Consider the following 20,472-nt stretch of genomic DNA (forward strand, 5'->3'; position numbering starts at 1 on the left):
TAATTTTATGTGTTAAATATTTTTTTTCATTGGACTAGAAATTATGTAAACGGATGTTGAATGTGGAGCTGCCAGGCAGGAGGATAAAATGAAAACCACAGAGGATGTTCATGGATGTAGTGAAGAAGCACATGCGGAGGGTTGCTGTGAAAGAACAGAATGTTGCCAGGTTGAACTACTTTGGCACAGGGCAGATGTGCTGAGCACTGAAGGGAGCAGCTGAAGGGAAAAGAAAAAAAATTCCGTGTATTTATTTTAAAAGGTATTTGTTGTTCAATAAAAAAATGTAATCCCTTTCCAGGTTGTCTATTATTTGGTAAAAAAAAAAATGAAAGTGACTTGTTTCGTTGTATTTTTCAATTTATTAACAACGTTTTTTTTCTCCCAAAGCACTTCCTGTGATTTCGCCAGCTTTGCCAGTGCGCATGCGCCTCACACCACACGTGTGGCAAACGTTTGGACTCGTTGCATGCGACGGAGCTTAGAGAGTTGGTACCGCTGTAAAATACATCACAGGAGATCGCATTTTGCATCGTATCGTTAATCTTTCAGAAGCCAGTCGAATTAAAATAGTCCTCCGTGAAGCATTTCGCCGAGAGGGCCCGAATAGCACAAAAACACCATGGTGAGTGTCTTCTCGAACGAACAAGCTAACAGAGTAGCTAGTTAGCTACCAGCGAGCATAGTAAATTAAGTGCAGAATTCAGTAGAAGTGACCAGAAACGGTGCTGGTGACTATTTTTTTCCCCGTTAACTGGTTTCTCTTGGTTAACATGGAGTTACTTTGTTTCTGTGTGGTGAGCAGACTGAAGCACAAGTCAACCCAAAGGCCTACCCGCTGGCCGATGCCACGCTGACCAAAACTATCCTGGATCTGGTGCAGCAAGCCTCAAACTATAAGCAACTGAGGAAGGGAGCCAACGAAGGTGGGTAAACACAACGTGCCGTGCGACACGGTCGGTGCAAATTAGTATTTAAGTTGTTAATGAACGCATTTGAGTGGACAGGCGACACCAGCATGCTCGAAACGTGGTTTCTCTTCACTTTAAACAACAAGCTTTAGTCACAAGCCTCTGATTTCTGCATGAATGGAATGCCTGCGAGAAGAAAAATAACTTTTAGTATTGTTTACACAGATAATTGTTAAATTACACCGTAGCTGTGTCTTCCTGTGGAGGCTAATGATTAGCCAATGTTGAGTGCTTTTATTATGAATTACTAAGTGCTTGTGAAAAATGTGTTAAACAGACACTTGTATTTTTGTTGTGGGCCACAAAAAGAATAACGGTGCAGCAGTAATGAAGGGCACTTTTTCTTGTGTAACCTGTAATATGCTGAGCATTGTTTTGTTTTTTTGTTTCCAAGAACAAACTTGCTGTATTCAAGTTGCTCTTTCTTCCCCAGCCACTAAAACCCTGAACAGAGGCATCGCTGAGTTTATCGTGATGGCTGCTGATGCGGAACCACTGGAGATCATCCTCCACCTGCCGCTGCTCTGCGAGGACAAGAACGTCCCCTACGTGTTCGTCCGCTCCAAGCAGGCCTTGGGCCGGGCCTGTGGGGTGTCGCGCCCCGTTATCGCTACCTCAGTCACTATAAAAGAGGGGTCTCAGCTCAAGCCACAGATCCAGTCTGTTCAGATGGCCATTGAGAGACTGCTTGTGTGATTTTTCTTTCACTGACAAAAACTCCTTGAGGGGGAAAAAAAAACCCCATTTTAAATAGTGCTGTCCTTTGTTTGATTAAACATGAGGGGGGAAAATCATGTTTAATTGTGTTTTTGTTTTGTTTCTTGCTTTTTGGGACCGATGTTTCTCATCAGGAGTTTGTAGTAGCCCTGCTCACTTAATAAAATAATTCTTTTTGTTATTTTTTAAAACCTGGTCTTGTGTTCATTAAAAAAAAATTTTCAAGATGAGTTCAAACAAAGTGATTCCCAAATGGTTAGTAACAGAAAACGGGGCATATCTCTGCATGGTCTGATGTGTGTCAAAGAAAATAGCAGATGAGGACTATCTGAAAATCATGTCCTTGAGAGACCTGACCCAGGACCTGAGAGATGCATCTATTCTTCACTGAAGCCTTATCAGAAATGGTCTCAGTGGAAGGAAACATGGAGAAAAGGCTGAGGTACACCAGGTTACAGAAACACTGGGATGGAAATCAGTGGCAAACAGGTCATATTTAGTGATGGCTTTGAAATGTTTGGTTCAAACTGTCTTCAGCATGGCAGAAGTCAAGCAGCCTTGACAACTATTCTCAAAGACTACTTAAAGAAATGACAGGCAAACTATCCTAAGAGAATTGAAAGAATAAATGTGGTCATACCAAACACTGACCCAACAAACTGTTTTTGCTGTATATGCTGTAATTCCGTATGTTTTTGCATGTGTTTTGATAAATCGATCACCTCTTTCCAATTTTTTCTGGCTCAAAACCTTTGTACAGTACTGTATAAAACACGTTCTTACACTGATCACTACATCAAAATGTTAATTACAATTTGTTTCCTTTTTTTGCATCAGGATAAATAATCAGTCGGGAAACGTTCTCAAAAGCACGGATGTAAATTGTCAATTAAAAGTAATGAATTCATAATTCCGAATTTCTACAGTCATACAAATACTAACAACTGTGGAAGTCAAAGGACTTACAAACCTTCTAGGGGGCGTGAAAGCAGCATCTAGCTGGCCCGGTTACTGGTTATAATGTGAAGACAGGACATTGTTTCACAATCGTTTGCGTAGAAACTGCAACACTTAAACACGGATTAAGTGGGTATCAACCTGAGATTGGCTTGTTTGAATACTTTCTCCCCTTAAACTGGTGCCAAATCACAGACTACGGGAGCCTGGCGCTTGGAAAGCGCAGTGGATTATACAGCCTCCTCTGTGCGTCCCGCCTCTCTCCGCGCAACATGTTTAAAAAAGCTTTACTGCGGCTCTTGAACGCAGCTCAAATCCCGCTCGATGTTGACTCAAATTTTGTACCAAACCAGTTAAGTCAGTTCCGCATCAGCGTCTCAGAAGCAGCAGCCATGGCTGGGGCTCCTCCTGTTATCATATGGGAGCGTGAAGTTGAGAGCCTGTTGCATTACAAAGAGCTGATCCCCCGTCTGGAGGAGGCTTTAGGTAAGTTCTCCAGCCGGGACAGCGCGGAGGTTATCCAGCCTGTGCGCTCCACGGTGCCCCTGCAGAAACACAACGGGTAAGGCCCTCCGTCTGCTTCAAGAGTGCTTCAGCACAAATCAACCATTAACAGGGTGCAGCTACTGCTGGTTGAAACTCGCTCTCGTTTCTAGGTTTCTGGGGCTGATGCCTACATACATGGAGAATGACGGAGTCCTGTCCACAAAGTTAGTGTGCTTCTACAACAGGGGGGCTGGCTCCACTTTGCCATCAGTGTCAGCCACAGTGTTGCTGCTGGATCCCGAGTCCGGGCATATGAAAGCTGTGAGTTCAATCCCCGCATGCACCTGTCTTTCTGATGGCTTTGGTTTTATGAGCTGCAGTCTCATGCTTCCAACCCGCAGGTCATGGATGGAGAGGCAATCACTAACATGCGTACTGCTGGAGCTTCAGCAATCTCGGCTAAGGTACTTCCGCTCTCGATTTATTCACAGCATGCCTTTTCTATTCTGGAAATCCTGCTGTAGCTCTGAACTTCTGGGTCTGCCCTGGTGTGTCATGCAGCTGCTGATGCGCCATGGAGCCGAGGTTCTGGCCATCTTGGGGACCGGCCAACAAGCCCTGAGTCACTATAAAGCCTTCACTGAAATGCTTTCATTTAAAGAGGTATGCTTCCAAAAAATATATTTATTTTAGAGAACATGATACGTTAAGTACAGCATACTATTACATATTTATTAAAGAATAAGAAGCAAGTGCAACGTCTGCCCCACTAAGAGGCTTGTTTGCTGCAGGGGTTTTCATTTATTTATTTTTTCATTTAAAGAAATCTGTGCAACATAAGGGACCCCAGACTTTTGCACAAAACTGAACATACTGTGAGTTACCTGAAGGATGTCGGCTCTTATTAAATGTGCAAAATGTGTGACAGCACAGCTTGCTGAGCTTCGTGGGGCTGACAGAGAGGGACAGTAGTAAGCATGTGCACAAAGCATTCCTTTGAGCAGTCCCTGCTGCCGACCTGCTAGCGGTGTCGGTGAGAAAGTGATAAAAATGTGTTCTATATTTTGCCAGATGTCGGTATTTAAAATGATCTCTGACCAGTAACAGTAGCAGCAGTACCTGAACATTGTATGAATGACCCATACATTCATGTTAAAGGAAAAACCAATAGTCTTTTGACGTGTGCCACCAGAACACTCTTAATGCTCTTTAGCATTAATTCTCCAGGTATTTGGAGCTGTTCTTTAGAGATAAGTACCATTCCTCCAGAAGATATTTCCTTATGTGGTGTTTTCTATTATAGTGGTAGAGAGTGCTGTGTAAAATGTTGGTCCAAAATGTTCCATTCAGAGTACCGAAATGTGCGCTGCTTTTTGGTCTGGTTACTACCGTTTATGTCAGAACCGGATACCGGTACCCATCCCTACTGCTGAATAAAGAAATCACTTACACAGAACTTCTGTGACAAACTGAAGCAGGCTTAAAAGATTTAAAAAAGTAACACAACAGCTGAGAAACAAGATCAGTGACATCTATGAGTCTGGAAAGGGTTGTAAAACTATTTCTAAGAAGCACCAAAATTGGGACTCTAGTGAGCCACAGTGAGAGCCATTATGCAGAAATGGAGAAAATTTCCTTTCCTGGAGTGGCCGGCCTACCAAATTACTTCAAAAGCACTTTGAAGACTCATGCAGGAGGTCACAGAAGAGCCCAGAACAGCATTTAAAGAACTGCTGGGTTCACTTGTCTCAGTTAAGGTCAGAGTTCATGATTCCACATTAAGAAAGAGACTGGGCAAAAATAGCATCTATGGGAGAGATCCAACATGAAAACCACTGCTGACCAAAAAGAAAAGAAAGGCTCGTCTCACATTTGCCAAAAACATCTTGATGATTCCCAAGACACCTGGGAAAATATTCTGTGCACTGACGAGAGAAAAGCTGAACTCCCATTAGTCACATGTAATGGGACTCAAACCTTGCCATAAAACTCAAAGCATTTCATAAAAAGAACATCAAACCAACAGTCAAACATGGTGATGTTAATGTGATGATCTGAGGAGGCTTTGCTGCATCAGCACCTGGTTTCCTTGATGATTCCAGGATGTTCTGCTTTAGCAGAAAATCCTGAAGGAGGATGTCCAGTTATCAGTTCATGCCCTGAGCTCTGCAGCAGGACAATGATCTGAAACACACCAGCTAGTCCACCTCTGATTGGCTCAATAAACAGAAAATTAAGCTTTGGGAGTGGCCTAGTCAAAGACCAGACTTAAATCAGATTGAGATGTTTTGACAGGACCTTAAACAGGCCATTCATGCTCCAGCATGGTTTAAATCTGCAAACAAGGGGACAATTACATTTTCACACAGGGCCAGGTAGGTTTGGATATTTTTTATCCCTTAATAAATTAAATTACTTAAAAACTGCATTTAGTATTTACTCAGTTACTGATCACAGCTATATTAATGCATTAACTGCACCAACTAATCAAAGATTTGTTGGTTGTTTCGCTTCCCCTGAAACTTCATTTCAGGTACGGGTGTGGAACCACAGAAGGGAGGGAGCGGAGAAGTTTCGCCGCTCAGTTGGCGGTCCCGTGACGGTGTGTGGTTCAGTGGAGGAAGCAGTGAGGGGAGCGGATGTAATAGTAACAGTAACCAGGTCTATAGAGCCAGTGCTGTGTGGCCGGTGGGTCAAACCAGGGGCCCATGTGGCAGGTGAGAAGTAATTCACCCACAAAATATTTTAAGGGAAGTGGGGGAGATTTTTTTTTACATTGATGGTTATGCAAAACTGAGGAAACAGATGGAGCGTTTTTTTACCGGTTACTACAGAAAATAATTTTAAAAAGAAAAACAGTTTCTCTACTTTTCCTCTAACCAGCGGTGGGAGCTTGCAGGCCAGATTGGCGGGAACTGGATGACTCATTGATGAAGGAGGCTGTGGTGTATGCTGACAGCAGGGAGGGAGCAATGGCAGAGTCCGGTGATGTCATCCTCTCTGGGGTCAGTGTGTCATCTCCTGTTATGCTTACAGGTCAGTGTGTGTGTCACTGGCATCTTATGTGAGGAAGAATATTACAGCGTTTGTGCCGTTTGCAGGTTGAGGTGTTTGCAGAGCTCGGAGATGTTATTAATGGGATCAAACCTGCTTACAGAGAGAAGACCACCGTGTTTAAGTCCCTTGGTAAGTCTCACTCTTTAAAGCCACACAATCTGGCCTCTACTTCATGTTTTCATCTCATTAAGAAATTTAATGCTTTGAAAATGTCTTTGTTTTTTTAATAACAGGAATGGGAGTTGAAGATGCAGTGGCTGCTAACCTGGTATACGAGCAGTGGAAAGCCAAAGCCTACAAACTGTGAAGCGGCCATGTACTTTTAACCTTTACACATCACACAAATGACCAAGAATGAAGCCATACAAGAACAATTATCAAGGAGCAAAAGAAATATGTCTGGCCTTTCCTCAGAGCTTATTTTAATATTAAGTTTAGCTGTTAGCCGATGAATCACAAAGTCAGGGTAGGGAAGAAAGCAGATAACTGACTTAAGTAATATCGAGGAACCTGAACAAATCTACAACTGCACGAGTTAGGTGAGGCTGTGAGATTAACATGCTGATGTTCCTCTACTGTGGTTATAGTGTTCACCACATTGTTTAATATGGTACACTAATATTCGGAAATAATAGACCACAATTGAGGCAGACTCAAATGTCTGTTTTTTTAAACTTTTGTAACACTTTCCCACCTTGGTTGAAAGAAAAAATCTGGAGTAAATCCAAGTTGAAAGGAAATGATTTATGCATGAAAAAAATACGTTGGCTGACGCTAATAAATTTGGATCCTTGTTTTGTTTTTAATTTAATGTTGTTGATCATTAAAGTGTCGGGAGGTATGAACCATGTTCTGGTTCCAAGCGGGGACAGAAAAAGTTGACAACTGCTGCTGCGCTACAAGAGATGGACAGACCAGCGGCTCCATGTCGTCTGTTAATTTACAGGAAGCTCTGAGACTCTTTTTGTAGTTTTGCTTCTGTACACCGCTTCCATTGTGGTGGAGTACAGAAGCAAAACTGAGTGTTAATGGGGCATTTTCCCCCTTTTTAAAATTTGGAATACTCCAATCAAAGCATTTCATTGGAAATAGTAACATTTTTAAACCTTTACCTTGACAAAAGAATGTCTGTGGCATCATATAAAATGTAAAAACAGAGTTTAACAAATTTGCTTAAAAAAAAAAAAAAAAGGAAGAAAAAAAAGAAAAAGAAATCACAGCAAATTACAATGTGAAAATGAAACCACATTTATTAAGAAATTAAATCCAACTTCCTCTGTGCCAATGAAACGCTGATAAAATGTTGAGTTCCCTGGAGCAATCGCACAACTTGATCATTTCAAAATAATAAATTTTCTGTTACTGAAGTTTAATTGTAAAACAAAATGCATTCAAATCAGCTCTGACCTTCAAAAATTACTTCACTGGCTTCATAACAGACAGTAATAGATGGGTTCAAAATGAAATGTTACACACTTCCATGATGGCTATGACACAGTGGGTATCACATACTAGCAAGAAGCATCGTCTGGGTAAAATTTGGTGAAAGCTAGGGCCCAACTTTAAAGGAAAAATAAAGGAGAGCAAAACAAGACCTGCTGCACAGACACCTTCACATGTCTGACCGTCATTCATAAAATACTGTGCTCACATATGATGAGACAAGACCAATGGATACATTTAGAAAAAAAACATTGAGGAACAAGACAACTAAATGTTAAAAATATTAACCAGACACCGTCTCTTTAATGTTTGATCACTGCACTCTTGCAATTATTCTGAGCAGGAGCTTCAAAAATTTATTGCAGTCATTTTAGGGTTTAAAGGTTTTCTTCACAACTGCATGACGACACGTTGTGCAGGTAAAAACAGTATTAAAGTGTTCACAGAGGGACTAGCAAGAGATGGCTGAGTTTTCGCAGCACCTCTAGTTGGATGACACGTGTAAACAAAAATGGTCCAATGGAGGAAAAAAAAAAAATCAAAAAAAAAAAAAATCTTTTTACCTCTTAAAACTAAAATTTTAATCAAGGCAACAGGAATCTCTTAGTGTGTAGGGGATAGAGTGCCGTGCAGAACTTCCTTCTTTTAGTGTTAAATCTACGGTAGTGTCACGAGAAATTCACCTTCAGGTAGTGTTTCTTCACAATGTCTGAGAAAACCGACGACTTTTGTTTTTCTTTTAGTAAAATCCTCCCTCTCTCCCCAGCTCAACAATTACATCCCCTGCCCTCCCGTTCCCCGAGGCCTTAGCAAAAAATCACTTCTTTCCCATCCATCTGAAAGGACTAAACAGATGCAAACCCAGAGAAAAGATCTGACAGAAACTCTTCTGCACCCCTTAAATCTGTAAAGTTCTTTCAGATGATCTACTAAAGCTTCTATGTAAGCAAGGACACAGGGTGAAAATAACCCAGCCGTCTTCTTCCCTCCAAGTAGGCGAGTTCTGATTTCGACTGTATTTGCTGCTCCCCGTTACAACACGCTGCACTTCCTCCTCCTTCTCTTGACAGGTGGTGGGCACAGAACTGCCCTGATGGCTTCATCAAACACCGTTTTAAGGCCACGCTGGGTCAAAGCTGAGCACTCCAAGTATTTCACTGCACCTGGTCAACAAAAAGGGGAAAGAAGAACAGTCTCGTTTTTTTAGTCAAAACATATTTTAAGATCCTTCTACACTTTAGGCAGCAAAAGGCAGCAGAGGTTTCTAAATAGAAAAGAAAGAAATGGATAAAAACACAATTACAAATAATCAATGATGAAAAAAACAACTCAGCAATAGAAATGTTAAATATTTTAATTGCCATAATGAATTATAAGTTTAAAACAAATTGTGCGCAGTTTTATCAGATTTCTAAAGGCTTAGTTTCTGAGGCTCCATCTGGAAGGTAGGAGATGGTCTCTTCCAAATAACTACTATGTGACTATAAATAGACACAATATACTCGCCAGCCACTTAATTAGGCACACCTGTCCAGATGCTAATTAATAAGTGTTTTTATTTTTCTTCTTCTTATTATTATTATTATTAAAATGAGAAAAATATCATCAAAAAGAAAATGAAACAAAATGCTGTTTCTAAAGCAGCAAAAACAATTATAGGAGAAAAGTCACTACTTAAATACTGTAACAAGTGTAAAATGTCAATAAATATTCCTGAAATGCCAACAATGAATCGACAAACGAGCAACAAACAGACGCCAGTCGCTGCTGCTGTCAGTCTGCAGCCAAGTTAACAGGAATCTGCCAAATTTAAAATAGTCCCTTGCAGAGTTTGCCTTCTAGCATCCTCATCCTCTAAAATAATAGTCAATAAATTATTATTATTATTTTTTTTTTTTTTTTTTAAAAAGGAAGCATTTGTCAAAGTGTGGAGCTACAACTGACTTATTTCTTTAGCCATGGCCAACCCTTGCGGGTAGATAATAGGAGAGAGTTTCTTCTCCTTCAGCTTCTCAATGGTGTCCTTGTCATCTCTTAGATCCAGCTTGGTTCCCACCAGGATTATAGGTGTGTTGGGGCAATGGTGCCTCACCTCAGGGTACCACTGCAGGGTGAGGACAGAAGTGTTGGCATGCATTATTATTAAATAAAAAGACGATACTGAATGCAAGTGCATTGTTTAAAACAACAGATTTCTTTCACAGTTTCCAGTTTCAAACAGTGTTACCTTTAAGAAGTGTGATCATTGCATCAAAGAGCTGCATTTGAACTAAAACTTACATTTTGCTTTTAAAACATTTTTTTTAATAGTTTTTTGGAAACCATTGTGACAAAAAAAAAATCCTAAAATTAAGCATATTTCTTTAGCTAGACTTAGAATTGTGTCAAAAATGCACACCATCATCTGGCTATGTATCACACTAACACAATTACCCAGCCAAGCTGATCTGAGAATGGCATTTCATGGACAACAGTTAAGTTAATATTAAAGAGCATGCTGTACTGACCTTGGCACGGACGTTTTCAAAGGAGGCTGGACTGACGAGTGAAAAGCAAATCAGGAACACGTCCTGAGGAGGACAAAACAGACACAAATCACTACGACATTAAGAACTTCACTATCGCTGTGCAGGCGTCTGTGTTCCAACTTTGAAAATAATAACCCAAACTTACTGTAAGAACTAATTAACCATAACAGTTGAGGATGAACATTTTGAACATAAGACTGACTAATGCAGATGTGAGGATTCACAAATAAACACAAACACAGGCTGGTCCTGTTGGGTAAACAAAGTGACTCCCATTACTCGAGTCATTGGCACAGAGGCCAACTTGACTGCGAAGACAAAGAGGGCAAACAAGAGCTGCTTTTCAAAAGCAAGAGCTGCTTTTCACTTCCTCCAGCCGTCCTCCAGACAGTGTATAGGTACTGTGGATACAAGGCTCTACTCTGCAGAATGCACAGACCCTGTCTTGAGTATTAGAGGCCAGTGAATAACTCCAAATCGGTGCTGGGTAAGTGAACATTGTCTGGCTACACCAAACTATGCAAGACAGTGGATAAACACATGTAATATATGCCTGTATACATACTGTCTGCGGGTAGGACAGTGGCCTGAGCCTGTCATAATCCTCCTGTCCTGCTGTATCCCACAGTCCCAGGTTCACTGGTTTCCCATCAACCATCACATTGGCAGAGTAATTGTCAAAGCTGCAGAGAATGAGAGGTGGATAATGTTTTTGAAACTATGCAAAAACGTACAAAACTTTTTTCTTCTGTAATATGCAACTTAATGTTCAAGATTAACTGCCACATGTCAATTTGACACCCCTACCTCAGCTGGCCAGTGGGGGATTTTGTGTGTGTGATACTTACACCGTGGGGATGTACTCTCCGGGGAAGGCATTGGTAGTGTAGCTGATTAGCAGACATGTTTTACCCACAGCCCTGAGAGGAGGAAGGAGGGAATGATGAGAAGTGGAGCACTTTACTTGAAATGTGTGAATGGGGAAACTGTGCTACTTGACAGGTTAACATGTCGAGTTACAGGTTTCATGTAAAAGATCTAGCTTTGGATGACCACTGCTGACCTACTGCTTTGGCTTTGTTGTGATCTTTCAAAGAGATGTCAGGTCTTAATTGCAAAAGTTTAATTATGCCCAGGAGTGTCCTGAAACAGCTTTTATATTATATGATCTAAAACACACACAGTATAGTATAGGGGATAAGAGCACATACAAATACATTACAAAATGAACTGTAGGCTTAGAAATGCATCATAATCCTAAGTATATCTGATCCATGATTTTCAACAAAGTGAGAATTTGTACACACACACACACACACACACACACACAGATCATTAAATGCCACCCAGTCATACGGTGAACTATGATAGGTCTCAACTACTAAATAAAACTTTGTGCTGAGCACAGGTAAAGACATTATGTTTTTATTTGCATAAGTACTATTTCACTTAACATTTTCACTTTCATTTTCATAAAGCTTATTCCAATATATAAATTTGGTAGTAAATTGAAATGTTTGCTTCATATATCAACTATTATTCTAGACATTTTTTTTCTCTACATCCAACCCCAACCCAATAACAACTTTGTAAGCAAGCACACTGCCCTAGAGGAGTCTGATAATGCATGTTTTACATTTAAAATCGGGAAAAAAAAGGGTATTCAAAACGCCTTTTAATATCTCTAACAACACTGTAAACTTAACCTGAATTCAAAGATTCCTTCAGGGCTGTAGGTTTAGCAAATATTTAATCAAATTATTGGATCAGTATTAATAATTAAGAGTACCATCTGAATACTCCAGAATTTTGATCAATTTGAAATAAGCTAATTGGTGATATTTTTGTTTTGTGTAAAAAAAATTCAAATTTTTTTTCAATCCAGCATAAAACAAAATGAGAAAACAATACAAATATACACTATTGACAAATTATCACAATTTTTTCTTCCTTTTTTTGTTTGCAATGTGAAGATTTTAATTATTTATTTAACTAGTGTGTGCGCAAATATTAATATTTTAACTTGCCAATATTCAGTCTTCTATGTGCATCTGTCCCATATTACGGATGCTGAATCACTTTTATGGTAGGGAAAGGGAAATTTCAGGTCCTTTCTTTTCTAGTTTTTGAGATATTCATGTTCAAACATTGACTCAGATTTTAATGTGCAAAAAAAGGCCTGAAAGTGGATGAACGGGCATTTAAAACTTAATAAATATCCAGAAAAATATTTGAGATATAAAGCTAAATTTTCACAGCAACCACTATGGGAGTCCAAACTCTGACTGGTAGGCAAATCGGAGATGTTTGAGCAGAAAATGTTTAAAAATATGAGGAATTGAGAAGGAATGACCCAGCTAATTTAAAATTAAATGGCTTCTGCTGAATTTTAATGGTGGTTTGTTGTTTTAAAGCCTCAAACAACGAGTGAATTAAGTTTCTCAAAGGCCTTGGGCAGCTTCACAGCTGTTGTAAAACCATAATTTAAACAGACAAATGTAAGCACTTAATCATAACACTTTATAAAAAACGAAATGCCTGCTAAATAACGTGCTGTGGAGCCTTTCAGTCACACCGAACCGGGGCATGCAGATAAATCTGTCTGACCCAGCTGGGCTGGAGAACAGGCACAACAACAGCTGTCGCTCATGTTGGCTGTTATCTTAGGCATGTTAGCCGCTAGCCAACTGTTGGTAACTGGGTCAACTAAAACAGCCATAAAACATCGTACTGTGCTTCAAACTGTGAACATTTAAGAGCTCAAATTGATAATAAAATTGCCCTTTAACTTACCCGTCCCCCACCACCACACACTTTATGGCCTGCATCGAACGACTCTCTCTCTGGCGACTCAGCCGACGTTACAGCAGCTCGGCGTCCGTTAGCTTAGCTGGCTAACAGCGGCTATAATAAAGCGGTCCCGTACCGTCTGAAAAAGTGTGGAATAAACAAAGCGGGGGGTCCTCGACGGTGGTCCGAAAAGTTTTAAATGTTGCTACAGGACGTATCCGACTTGACTGTCCTTGTTAGCAGCACTCCGGTGAAACTCCAAAGTTGTAAAGGCAACACCCTAAAAAAAAAAAAAGTCAAGACTGAGAAGGAAAAAACGCCCACAACTTGGAAGCAGAGGCTAGGAGATTCCTGCAAGGCATGAGATGGGTATTGTATGGTAGTCAAAATGTGCCATCTGCTGGTTAAAATAACAACGTGACAGCCTCCAAAAAAGTGACAAAATAACAAAAACTCCATAAACATATGATTCTTTGCAGCAATGCACTGTCATGTAAAAAGTAAGGAGAAAAAAAAGGAAAAAAGGCAAAAAAAGTTAAAATACTTGGAATATTTTGGAATAACATCTAGCTATATAATAATGTTTCATATTGCCGAATAATTCTTTTTATAACGGCAATGTCTAGTTAGAGGTTAATAAGTGCAATCTATCTCTTAATATCTGAAGAAACGTGAGTTGTTAAATAACTGTAGGGACAGTTAAGCACATTCATGTAAATATTCAAGTGTGCATTCCTGCTGTCTTTATTGGTTAAATGTAACTGGCTGGGGTAAGCAGTGTCATTTTATAAAACTAGCAACATGCACGTGAAAAATACGTTTAAGAAACAAAGAAACCGCAAAAAAACAAAACAACGAAATCATCATTTAAAACCTGCAATTTATTTTCATTCTGGCTATCATTAACTAATAATAAAATTTGTTTTGTGAGATGAAAATTCTATGCAAACAAAACAAAAAGAAAGAAAGAAAGAAAGAAAGAAAGAAAGAAAGAAAGAAAGAAAGAAAGAAAGAAAGAAAGAAAGAAAGAAAGAAAGAAAGAAAAAGGCAAGAAATGAGGATGCAGGCAAAACCATTTCTGTGGCATGGCATATTTGATTTCCAGCCACTACATTATACAATTAAAGGGCATTAAATTAATAGGTAAAAGGCTTCCTGAACTAGTGTATTTGACAGAGAAGATGAGATATAATTCCCGGACTTGGGGAATTCTTTTGTCACAGTAATTAAATTTGAAAAACAGAGAGTGAAATACATCAAATACATATATATATATATATATATATATATATATATATATATATATATATATATATATATATATATATATATATATATATATATATATATATATATATATATATTAAAGGCATATATGTAAATGAAATAATTTTAAAATAAATTAAATTACATTACATTTTGACTGAACAAAGATTTTAATAAAATGAAAGCCAATATGAGATCAAAATAAATACACTTAAGTGGAATAAGTACATATGAAGCAGTAATATCATGTACAACAAGTAAATATTTCAGAATCGGCAAAGGAAGAATGTGTGTTAAATGGGTTACAAAATGTAGCAAAAAAATTATGTACTTCTTTCCATGTTTTGATTTATACATGTAATGATCTATTTTATTTTGTGGCATTGCTGTCTTTACTTAAGGGCCTGAACACTTTTATTACTCATCAACGTGGTACAATCAAACTGCAGTTGTACATGCACACAGCAGGGGGCAGTATTGTACATCTTTGTAGCTCTGTGAAAGGGAAGCCAGTAGTGCTGATTTTTTCGTTGCCACTGGGGAAAAGTATAATAGAATCACAGATCGCTCTCTTTCTCTCAGCGTCTCTGAGCATCATCTCTTGACATTTATTTTGTGTCCATTAACTAATCACAGACTCCAAGGCAACCATGTCCCCGCTCACACACATTACTAACCATGTCTCTGGATTATGTTTTGGGGGAGATTTACCGGCAAACAACACATTAATAGGATAAACGTCACCATTAAGTGAGGGGGAGAAGGAGGGGAGAGAGATTAATGAAGGATAAGCAGGCCTGTCGCCATCACAACGGGGAGGCTGTAAAACACAGAGGGGCGTCACACTGCGTGATTACTGTATGTCAAACTGACAAAATGAATGAAGAAAATCTTCCCCGAGGTTGTACTCATGCATCCTAATGAAGAAAAAAAACACAAAGAAAATTTGTTCTTAATGTTTTACTGTGAATTTTACACAGCACAAAGTTTTTTCATAATAGTTTCTTTTTTAATGTTTGCATCTAGTTTAGCAGCATGTTGTTAATATTTTGAGTCTGTTCAAGTGATATTACCAGTAAAGGCAGTTTTAGCAACACTGGATCTTACAGTATTTGAGCTTTTTGAATATAAATTCAGATATTTTTTTTAATTTACTCTCACCACATTTCTCACATTTTTTAAAAAACCTGTAAAGTTGCATTAAAGGTGAAAAGCTATTTTCTTGCATATCTACTGTATTCTTACTGCTTTACACTCTAATATCGTAATGGATTTGTCCCCTCATTATACCATTATTCTATTATGTTCCTGTTACAATCTCCTTACTTATGTCACACAGTTCCTGTACTTTTTGGGCAATGAACATTGGCTCAATGAACATTGTCCTATTGCTAGCTAAACATTAACACAGTCACATAAACACTGGGAACAGCATCATGCATCCCCAACAATAAAACGTTTTAATAAACTTACCTAAAATAACCATCTGAGACTTTAAAGTCATGATCATTTATAGCACCCAAGTGTATTCATAAAGAAAGGTACATTAAAATGCACACATTTCCTTTTCTCTCTCTCTCTCTTTTTTACAGCAATGTTACTGTTGCAACTGGCATGACAGTTGAAGTAATTTTCTTATCTAGCTGAAAAGAAATGTAGCATTTCCCTGAAAGTTAAACTCTGTCTATATTTTATCATCTCATTTAGATTTTGCGGTTTTGCAACGAAAAGCCGATGTGGTTGACTTGTGCAATGAAGCAGATCACATAAAACCTAAGATTAAGACTGTAATCTGATCTCCGGTGCATTCACTGACAGCGGTAGGGATGTGTCATTACTTACACTATAGAATACAGTATCTGTTTTCTTCATGGTCAACTTTGGGTGATTTTTTTTTTATACCTTTAACATCCGACCTTTAATAAAGATGTGAGGGTTTTATCATTGGGACTGTTTTGGCCTTGTCTTGCTGTAACACCTGAGTTTAGGGAGGTTTTAAAAACTATTCATGAACTTAGCCTCCAAGTCTTTTTTTATGCCATCAGTCCATATGCATCTTCCTTCAAACCGCTGCTCAGAGAGACATATCATCAGATCATTATGCTGTCTAATAAGCACCGAGATTTAATGACCCTTTTCATGGTGTTGCCATTTGCATAGGAATCATATTGACAGTCTGCACGTAGTCATCACTCAAGTGCCTGAGTATAGCTTGCAATGGTGCATGTGGGGAATCACACAATGTGGGAAAATTCAGCATTTTAAATGAAGTAAAAGCTACATTCTCTGGATTTCCTCATTCCAGCTGAATTGAGCACATAAAGCAGATGGCTGATCCCAGCTGAGGATTTGCCATTTGTGCTGCTGCTGCTGCTGCTGCTATCTCTCCTTCCCACATGATCAATGTAAGCCTATGCCACAGCGACAGGAGATAACCTACATAAATGATTCAGTAGTTCATGATGGACTTTCCAAAAATTTAGCTGCGACTGCAACTCTGATTAAGTCACTGCAAATGTTCATTTGGAGCTCATAGTTCGGTTTCATAACTTTACTTTTTTACAGCACAAGTCTATGAAGCAAATCCCCCCATGACAATGTGTTAGAAACAGAAATAAACTCTGCTTTATTCTTTGAAACCTTCCTCTAGGTGCTTCCCGAAGGCTTCCTCTAGCATATTCTCCACCTGGATGTCGAGCTTTAACAGAAGGATGCATGTTTTCCTTCAGTTTGGCTTCAGGCAGTGCTGTGCACCTTGTTTATTAGCCAGTGGCAGCAGATGGAAAGCTCCCTAAAAATAAGCAGCGCTTTTGAAGTATGACAAGCAACATGTGCATGGTTTAGTCGTGAGATGAAAGGGGACTTCCCTGCAAATGTCCAGTCCCATTTCTTTAAAAAAAACACCCATCTTTTAACTATGCAATTACATTTTAACAATCAAATACAAGTCAGAGTTTTTTACAATCAAATGTCCTGGTGAGTCACATGTTGCAGGGGTGGATGTGATGGGAAGCTTGTGTCTGCTCAAACAACAGAAAAACTGCAGAGCTTTGCTCCCAGCTGGAAAGACGTCCCACGTGTTTCCCTTTGTCCCCTCTCTCTCATTCGGTGTGTGCGCATTTCTCTTTCTCCGGTTTCTTTTCCGGCCTTCACCAGCTTTGCCTGCTTCAGTCTCTCCACCATTGTCAGACAGGAAGTGTGTCACATTACTTGTGTGTTGGGATTTGCAGGAATGTGTGGGGGAAGTTCATGATGGTTTTCACAGGATTGAGGAATTCTTAAGAAACTCAGCAGGTTCAAAGCCAAATGATACAAATGAAACAAAATATGTGTTTGAAGAAAATAAATTCTGTATCTGATGACAGACATTGATAAGCAGGGTCATTGCAGTGGTAGACCGAAACACAGGAGGTGATGAATCAAATGCAGTGCACTCACTAATTGCCTAATTACATTTAACATTTCATCACTTTCATTTGTAAATCTCACTTTCAGGGATCTAAAATCCCACTACTTACCTAACAGAGCTCAGTAATCAGCATTTTTCTATCTTAAAAATAGAAAAAGCGTGGAGCTACATTGCTCAACCTATGCCTCATTATATCAGTATGGGTCAGGAAGCAGCTTACAGCGTTGCTGACTTGTAATTTTCTTCTTCAGAGCAACAAAAAGTTCAGGGCATAAAAGTTTGTAAGCTAAAAGAAAAAAGTCAACAACTTCCTGGAGAAAAACTTTTGAGGGTGAATGTGGATTAGTCATGGGATTTTGTGTGTGTGTGTTTTATTGCCAGAGGTGCAGTTGTGGTCAGAAGTTTACATACACTCATCATGGACATGAATGTCATCGTTACTTGATTTCTTTGAACTGTTCTTTTCCAGGGTGAAATGATTGTAAAGCATACATCTAGTATAACTTTAAAAAACAAGAACTTGGTGGTTCTGAAGGTTCCACGATGTCTTGAACTTGACAAGGATGAGGCCTATTAACCTATTAACTAGTGATCATTACTGATTACAATTGAAAGATTTATATACTAAGTACATTCCAGGGTCCTTAATCATCAGAAATGATCAAGCTAGGCGGCTAATGTGTACATTTACACTTGTAAATGTGGTAGTAATGTTAATAAAGTGTGAAATGGACACTGTGGACTGATGTGTTTATTACACCTTTTGCCGTGATATTGGGTTGAATGCTCAGAACAATGGGAAAATCCAAGGGACTCTAAGAGGAGTGAGGCCACAGACTTAGGATCATGACACTAGACGACTGTAAGTTGGACACAGTTGGATGTTCCACCAGGACAATGATCCCGAATACATATTAAAATGGTTTTGGAAGGATTAAGCAGACTAACATTAATATACTGGAATGGCCTTCCCAAAGGTCGGTGGTTTGTGGAATACACTGGAAATTTGTGGAATACACTGAAAAGATGAGTCTGTGCCGGGAAACCGGCCAGTTTAAATGAACTTTACAAATTCTGCTAAGATGTGTGATCAAACATCCAGTCAGAATTATGACAGAAGCTTGTTGATGACTGCCAAAACCTTGGATCAAATATTAGTAGGGGTGCATGTATATAGTTGAACCTTTATGTACTGTATAATGTTGATCATTTAGCTATGTCTATTATTCATATACAGTCTATGGTTTAGTGGTACGTAGCATACTTCAGCATGGTGATCTGGTTAAATGAGCACATCTGAGAATGCCATCATACCCACCTTAAACTTGATCTCCTAGCATGTGTGCATGACCATCACACAAAGTTATAATATTAGCAACCAAACCACAAACCCCTGACAATGTCTACATTACCAACAGTAAGAACATCCCCAAATGATTTCTCTATATTTCTTTTTTTGTGAAACAGTAACACATTTACAAAGTTATAATAAACTGATGTTTGAAGAGTTTAAATTGACGCGTCCACAAACATCACAAAAAGGACAACTCTTGCATGCGTGCACCCATTGATGACCCTGCACATGATGTTTTAATGCAGATGACACAAGTTGCCTTACAGGATGTGCGTCCATGCAAAGCTTTTTTTTTTCTGGCTTCTAAAGAAATAAAAACAAAATGCATAACTACATTTTAATGAAGTCAAGTGTGATGACCGACTGGGGCCAACTTTATGAGTCAACAAAAATGAGAATGCTAGGGCAAGGAAAGACTGACTCTTACTTTTTCTGTCTCTTTCTATTTTAAATTCGCTAGAAATTTGAGATGACTCACAAAGTATTTTTAGGCACACCTCTGGAAGACAAATGTTCCATTTCCAAGTATTCCAAATTATTCAAAACAAAGTGTACACCATAAACAGCAGATGTATGAAGTCTAGCTTCAGTGATTTGAAGGAAGCTCTTGCTTGAGTCCACCCATTTGGTTTCAATGAAGCTGGAAATGGAGCCTCTTCCTGTTCCAGTCCGGACATCTGCATGCAAGACAGGATGATTCCCAAACCTATGGCTGTCACCTCCCTGCATTCCTGCTTATTGTCACAGCCAGGAATACTAGTTAAAGAGAAATATGCCGAAACTGTCACATATCCAATTATTCAGTCCTCAAGTTTCTTCAAGAAGGTTTGTATGAAAACTCTAACATCTGACTACAAGCATGCCTCTGAGGGGGAGTGAGGAGGAATTCATGGGAAACATGCTACAAATTAATTACAGCTACCCACGCTGTGGACTCAGTATCTGTTTATTCCATGAGCTTTGCAGTGGGAAAACAAGGAAGGCCATTAAATTACTATTTTTAGGAAGAGAAGTGTAGTTTGCTCAACAAGTAGGGTCTGTCTTTAATTTGAAGTGAGGAATGAGGAAATGAAGTAACTGTTCATTTTTTATTTTCTGGAAAGAGCACGATTAGAAACATACGATCAGATCACAAGACGGAAACCCATTCTTCAAATTGAAATAATGAGTATTTCCAGATACTTAACTCTGGGAATAAATGAATGTGTGCATATATGTTAAATGTTTGTATTTCTAGTAGATTAAACTGTGTGTCAAGAGTGTTGATATTATTCAGGTCAGATATCAAATATGTAGAGAGTGATTTAGCTTTAAGTTTGTATTAGAATGAAACGTTACCCCACTCAGATTCATAGATCCATTATATCATAGATAAATCTGCTGTGATTGGAAGTATGTGTACGTGTTTGTTCTACTTGGTAACAATGACGTCATTGCTGAGGCATGAAACAATGAATGCAGGCATGATTTATGTCAGCCGTTCAGCCAGCAGAG

The 20,472-nt window shown here is 39.0% G+C and overlaps 3 protein-coding genes across 3 annotated transcripts; 2 read left to right on the forward strand and 1 right to left on the reverse strand.

Annotated features, from left to right (window-relative positions):
* The first annotated feature begins 97 nt into the window (after positions 1–97).
* Positions 98–1,879, forward strand: LOC113028580 (NHP2-like protein 1). Its single transcript, XM_026178983.2, has 4 exons — positions 98–262; positions 391–625; positions 806–926; positions 1,405–1,879. Exons 2-4 carry the CDS (start codon positions 623–625, stop codon positions 1,665–1,667), a joined length of 387 nt encoding a protein of 128 aa, XP_026034768.1. The 5' UTR covers positions 98–262; positions 391–622; the 3' UTR covers positions 1,668–1,879.
* An 860-nt stretch (positions 1,880–2,739) lies between these two features.
* On the forward strand, positions 2,740–6,994 carry crym (crystallin, mu). The gene is made up of 8 exons (XM_026178977.2): positions 2,740–3,207; positions 3,302–3,452; positions 3,533–3,595; positions 3,693–3,794; positions 5,665–5,848; positions 6,015–6,136; positions 6,233–6,317; positions 6,422–6,994. Exons 1-8 carry the CDS (start codon positions 2,918–2,920, stop codon positions 6,493–6,495), a joined length of 1,071 nt encoding a protein of 356 aa, XP_026034762.1. The 5' UTR covers positions 2,740–2,917; the 3' UTR covers positions 6,496–6,994.
* A 426-nt stretch (positions 6,995–7,420) lies between these two features.
* rac1a (Rac family small GTPase 1a) lies at positions 7,421–13,328 on the reverse strand. Its single transcript, XM_026178979.2, has 6 exons — positions 12,953–13,328; positions 11,008–11,079; positions 10,725–10,842; positions 10,139–10,201; positions 9,576–9,735; positions 7,421–8,794 (listed from the first exon to the last, which is right to left on the reverse strand). The coding sequence occupies exons 1-6, from the start codon at positions 12,985–12,987 to the stop codon at positions 8,664–8,666; spliced, it is 579 nt and encodes a 192-aa protein (XP_026034764.1). The 5' UTR covers positions 12,988–13,328; the 3' UTR covers positions 7,421–8,663.
* Between the last annotated feature and the right edge of the window lie 7,144 nt (positions 13,329–20,472).

Source organism: Astatotilapia calliptera, chromosome 8 (assembly GCF_964374335.1).
Source record: "Astatotilapia calliptera chromosome 8, fAstCal68.1, whole genome shotgun sequence".
Lineage (NCBI taxonomy): Eukaryota > Metazoa > Chordata > Actinopteri > Cichliformes > Cichlidae > Astatotilapia > Astatotilapia calliptera.

What these genes read in the sequence shown, in the direction of transcription:
- LOC113028580 (XM_026178983.2), top strand. An exon ending in GAGGAAGGGAGCCAACGAAG is followed by an intron (nt 927 to 1,404) that starts GTGGGTAAACAC and finishes TTTCTTCCCCAG; the next exon opens with CCACTAAAACCCTGAACAGA.
- crym (XM_026178977.2), top strand. Translation starts at nt 2,918, where the DNA reads ATGTTTAAAAAAGCTTTACTGCGGCTCTTGAACGCAGCTCAAATCCCG. An exon ending in AGTCCGGGCATATGAAAGCT is followed by an intron (nt 3,453 to 3,532) that starts GTGAGTTCAATC and finishes TCCAACCCGCAG; the next exon opens with GTCATGGATGGAGAGGCAAT. An exon ending in CACCGTGTTTAAGTCCCTTG is followed by an intron (nt 6,318 to 6,421) that starts GTAAGTCTCACT and finishes TTTTAATAACAG; the next exon opens with GAATGGGAGTTGAAGATGCA.
- rac1a (XM_026178979.2), bottom strand. Translation starts at nt 12,987, where the DNA reads ATGCAGGCCATAAAGTGTGTGGTGGTGGGGGACGG. An exon ending in CACTGTCCTACCCGCAGACA is followed by an intron (nt 10,202 to 10,724) that starts GTATGTATACAG and finishes TGTCCTCCTCAG; the next exon opens with GACGTGTTCCTGATTTGCTT. An exon ending in TTGAAAACGTCCGTGCCAAG is followed by an intron (nt 9,736 to 10,138) that starts GTCAGTACAGCA and finishes CTCACCCTGCAG; the next exon opens with TGGTACCCTGAGGTGAGGCA.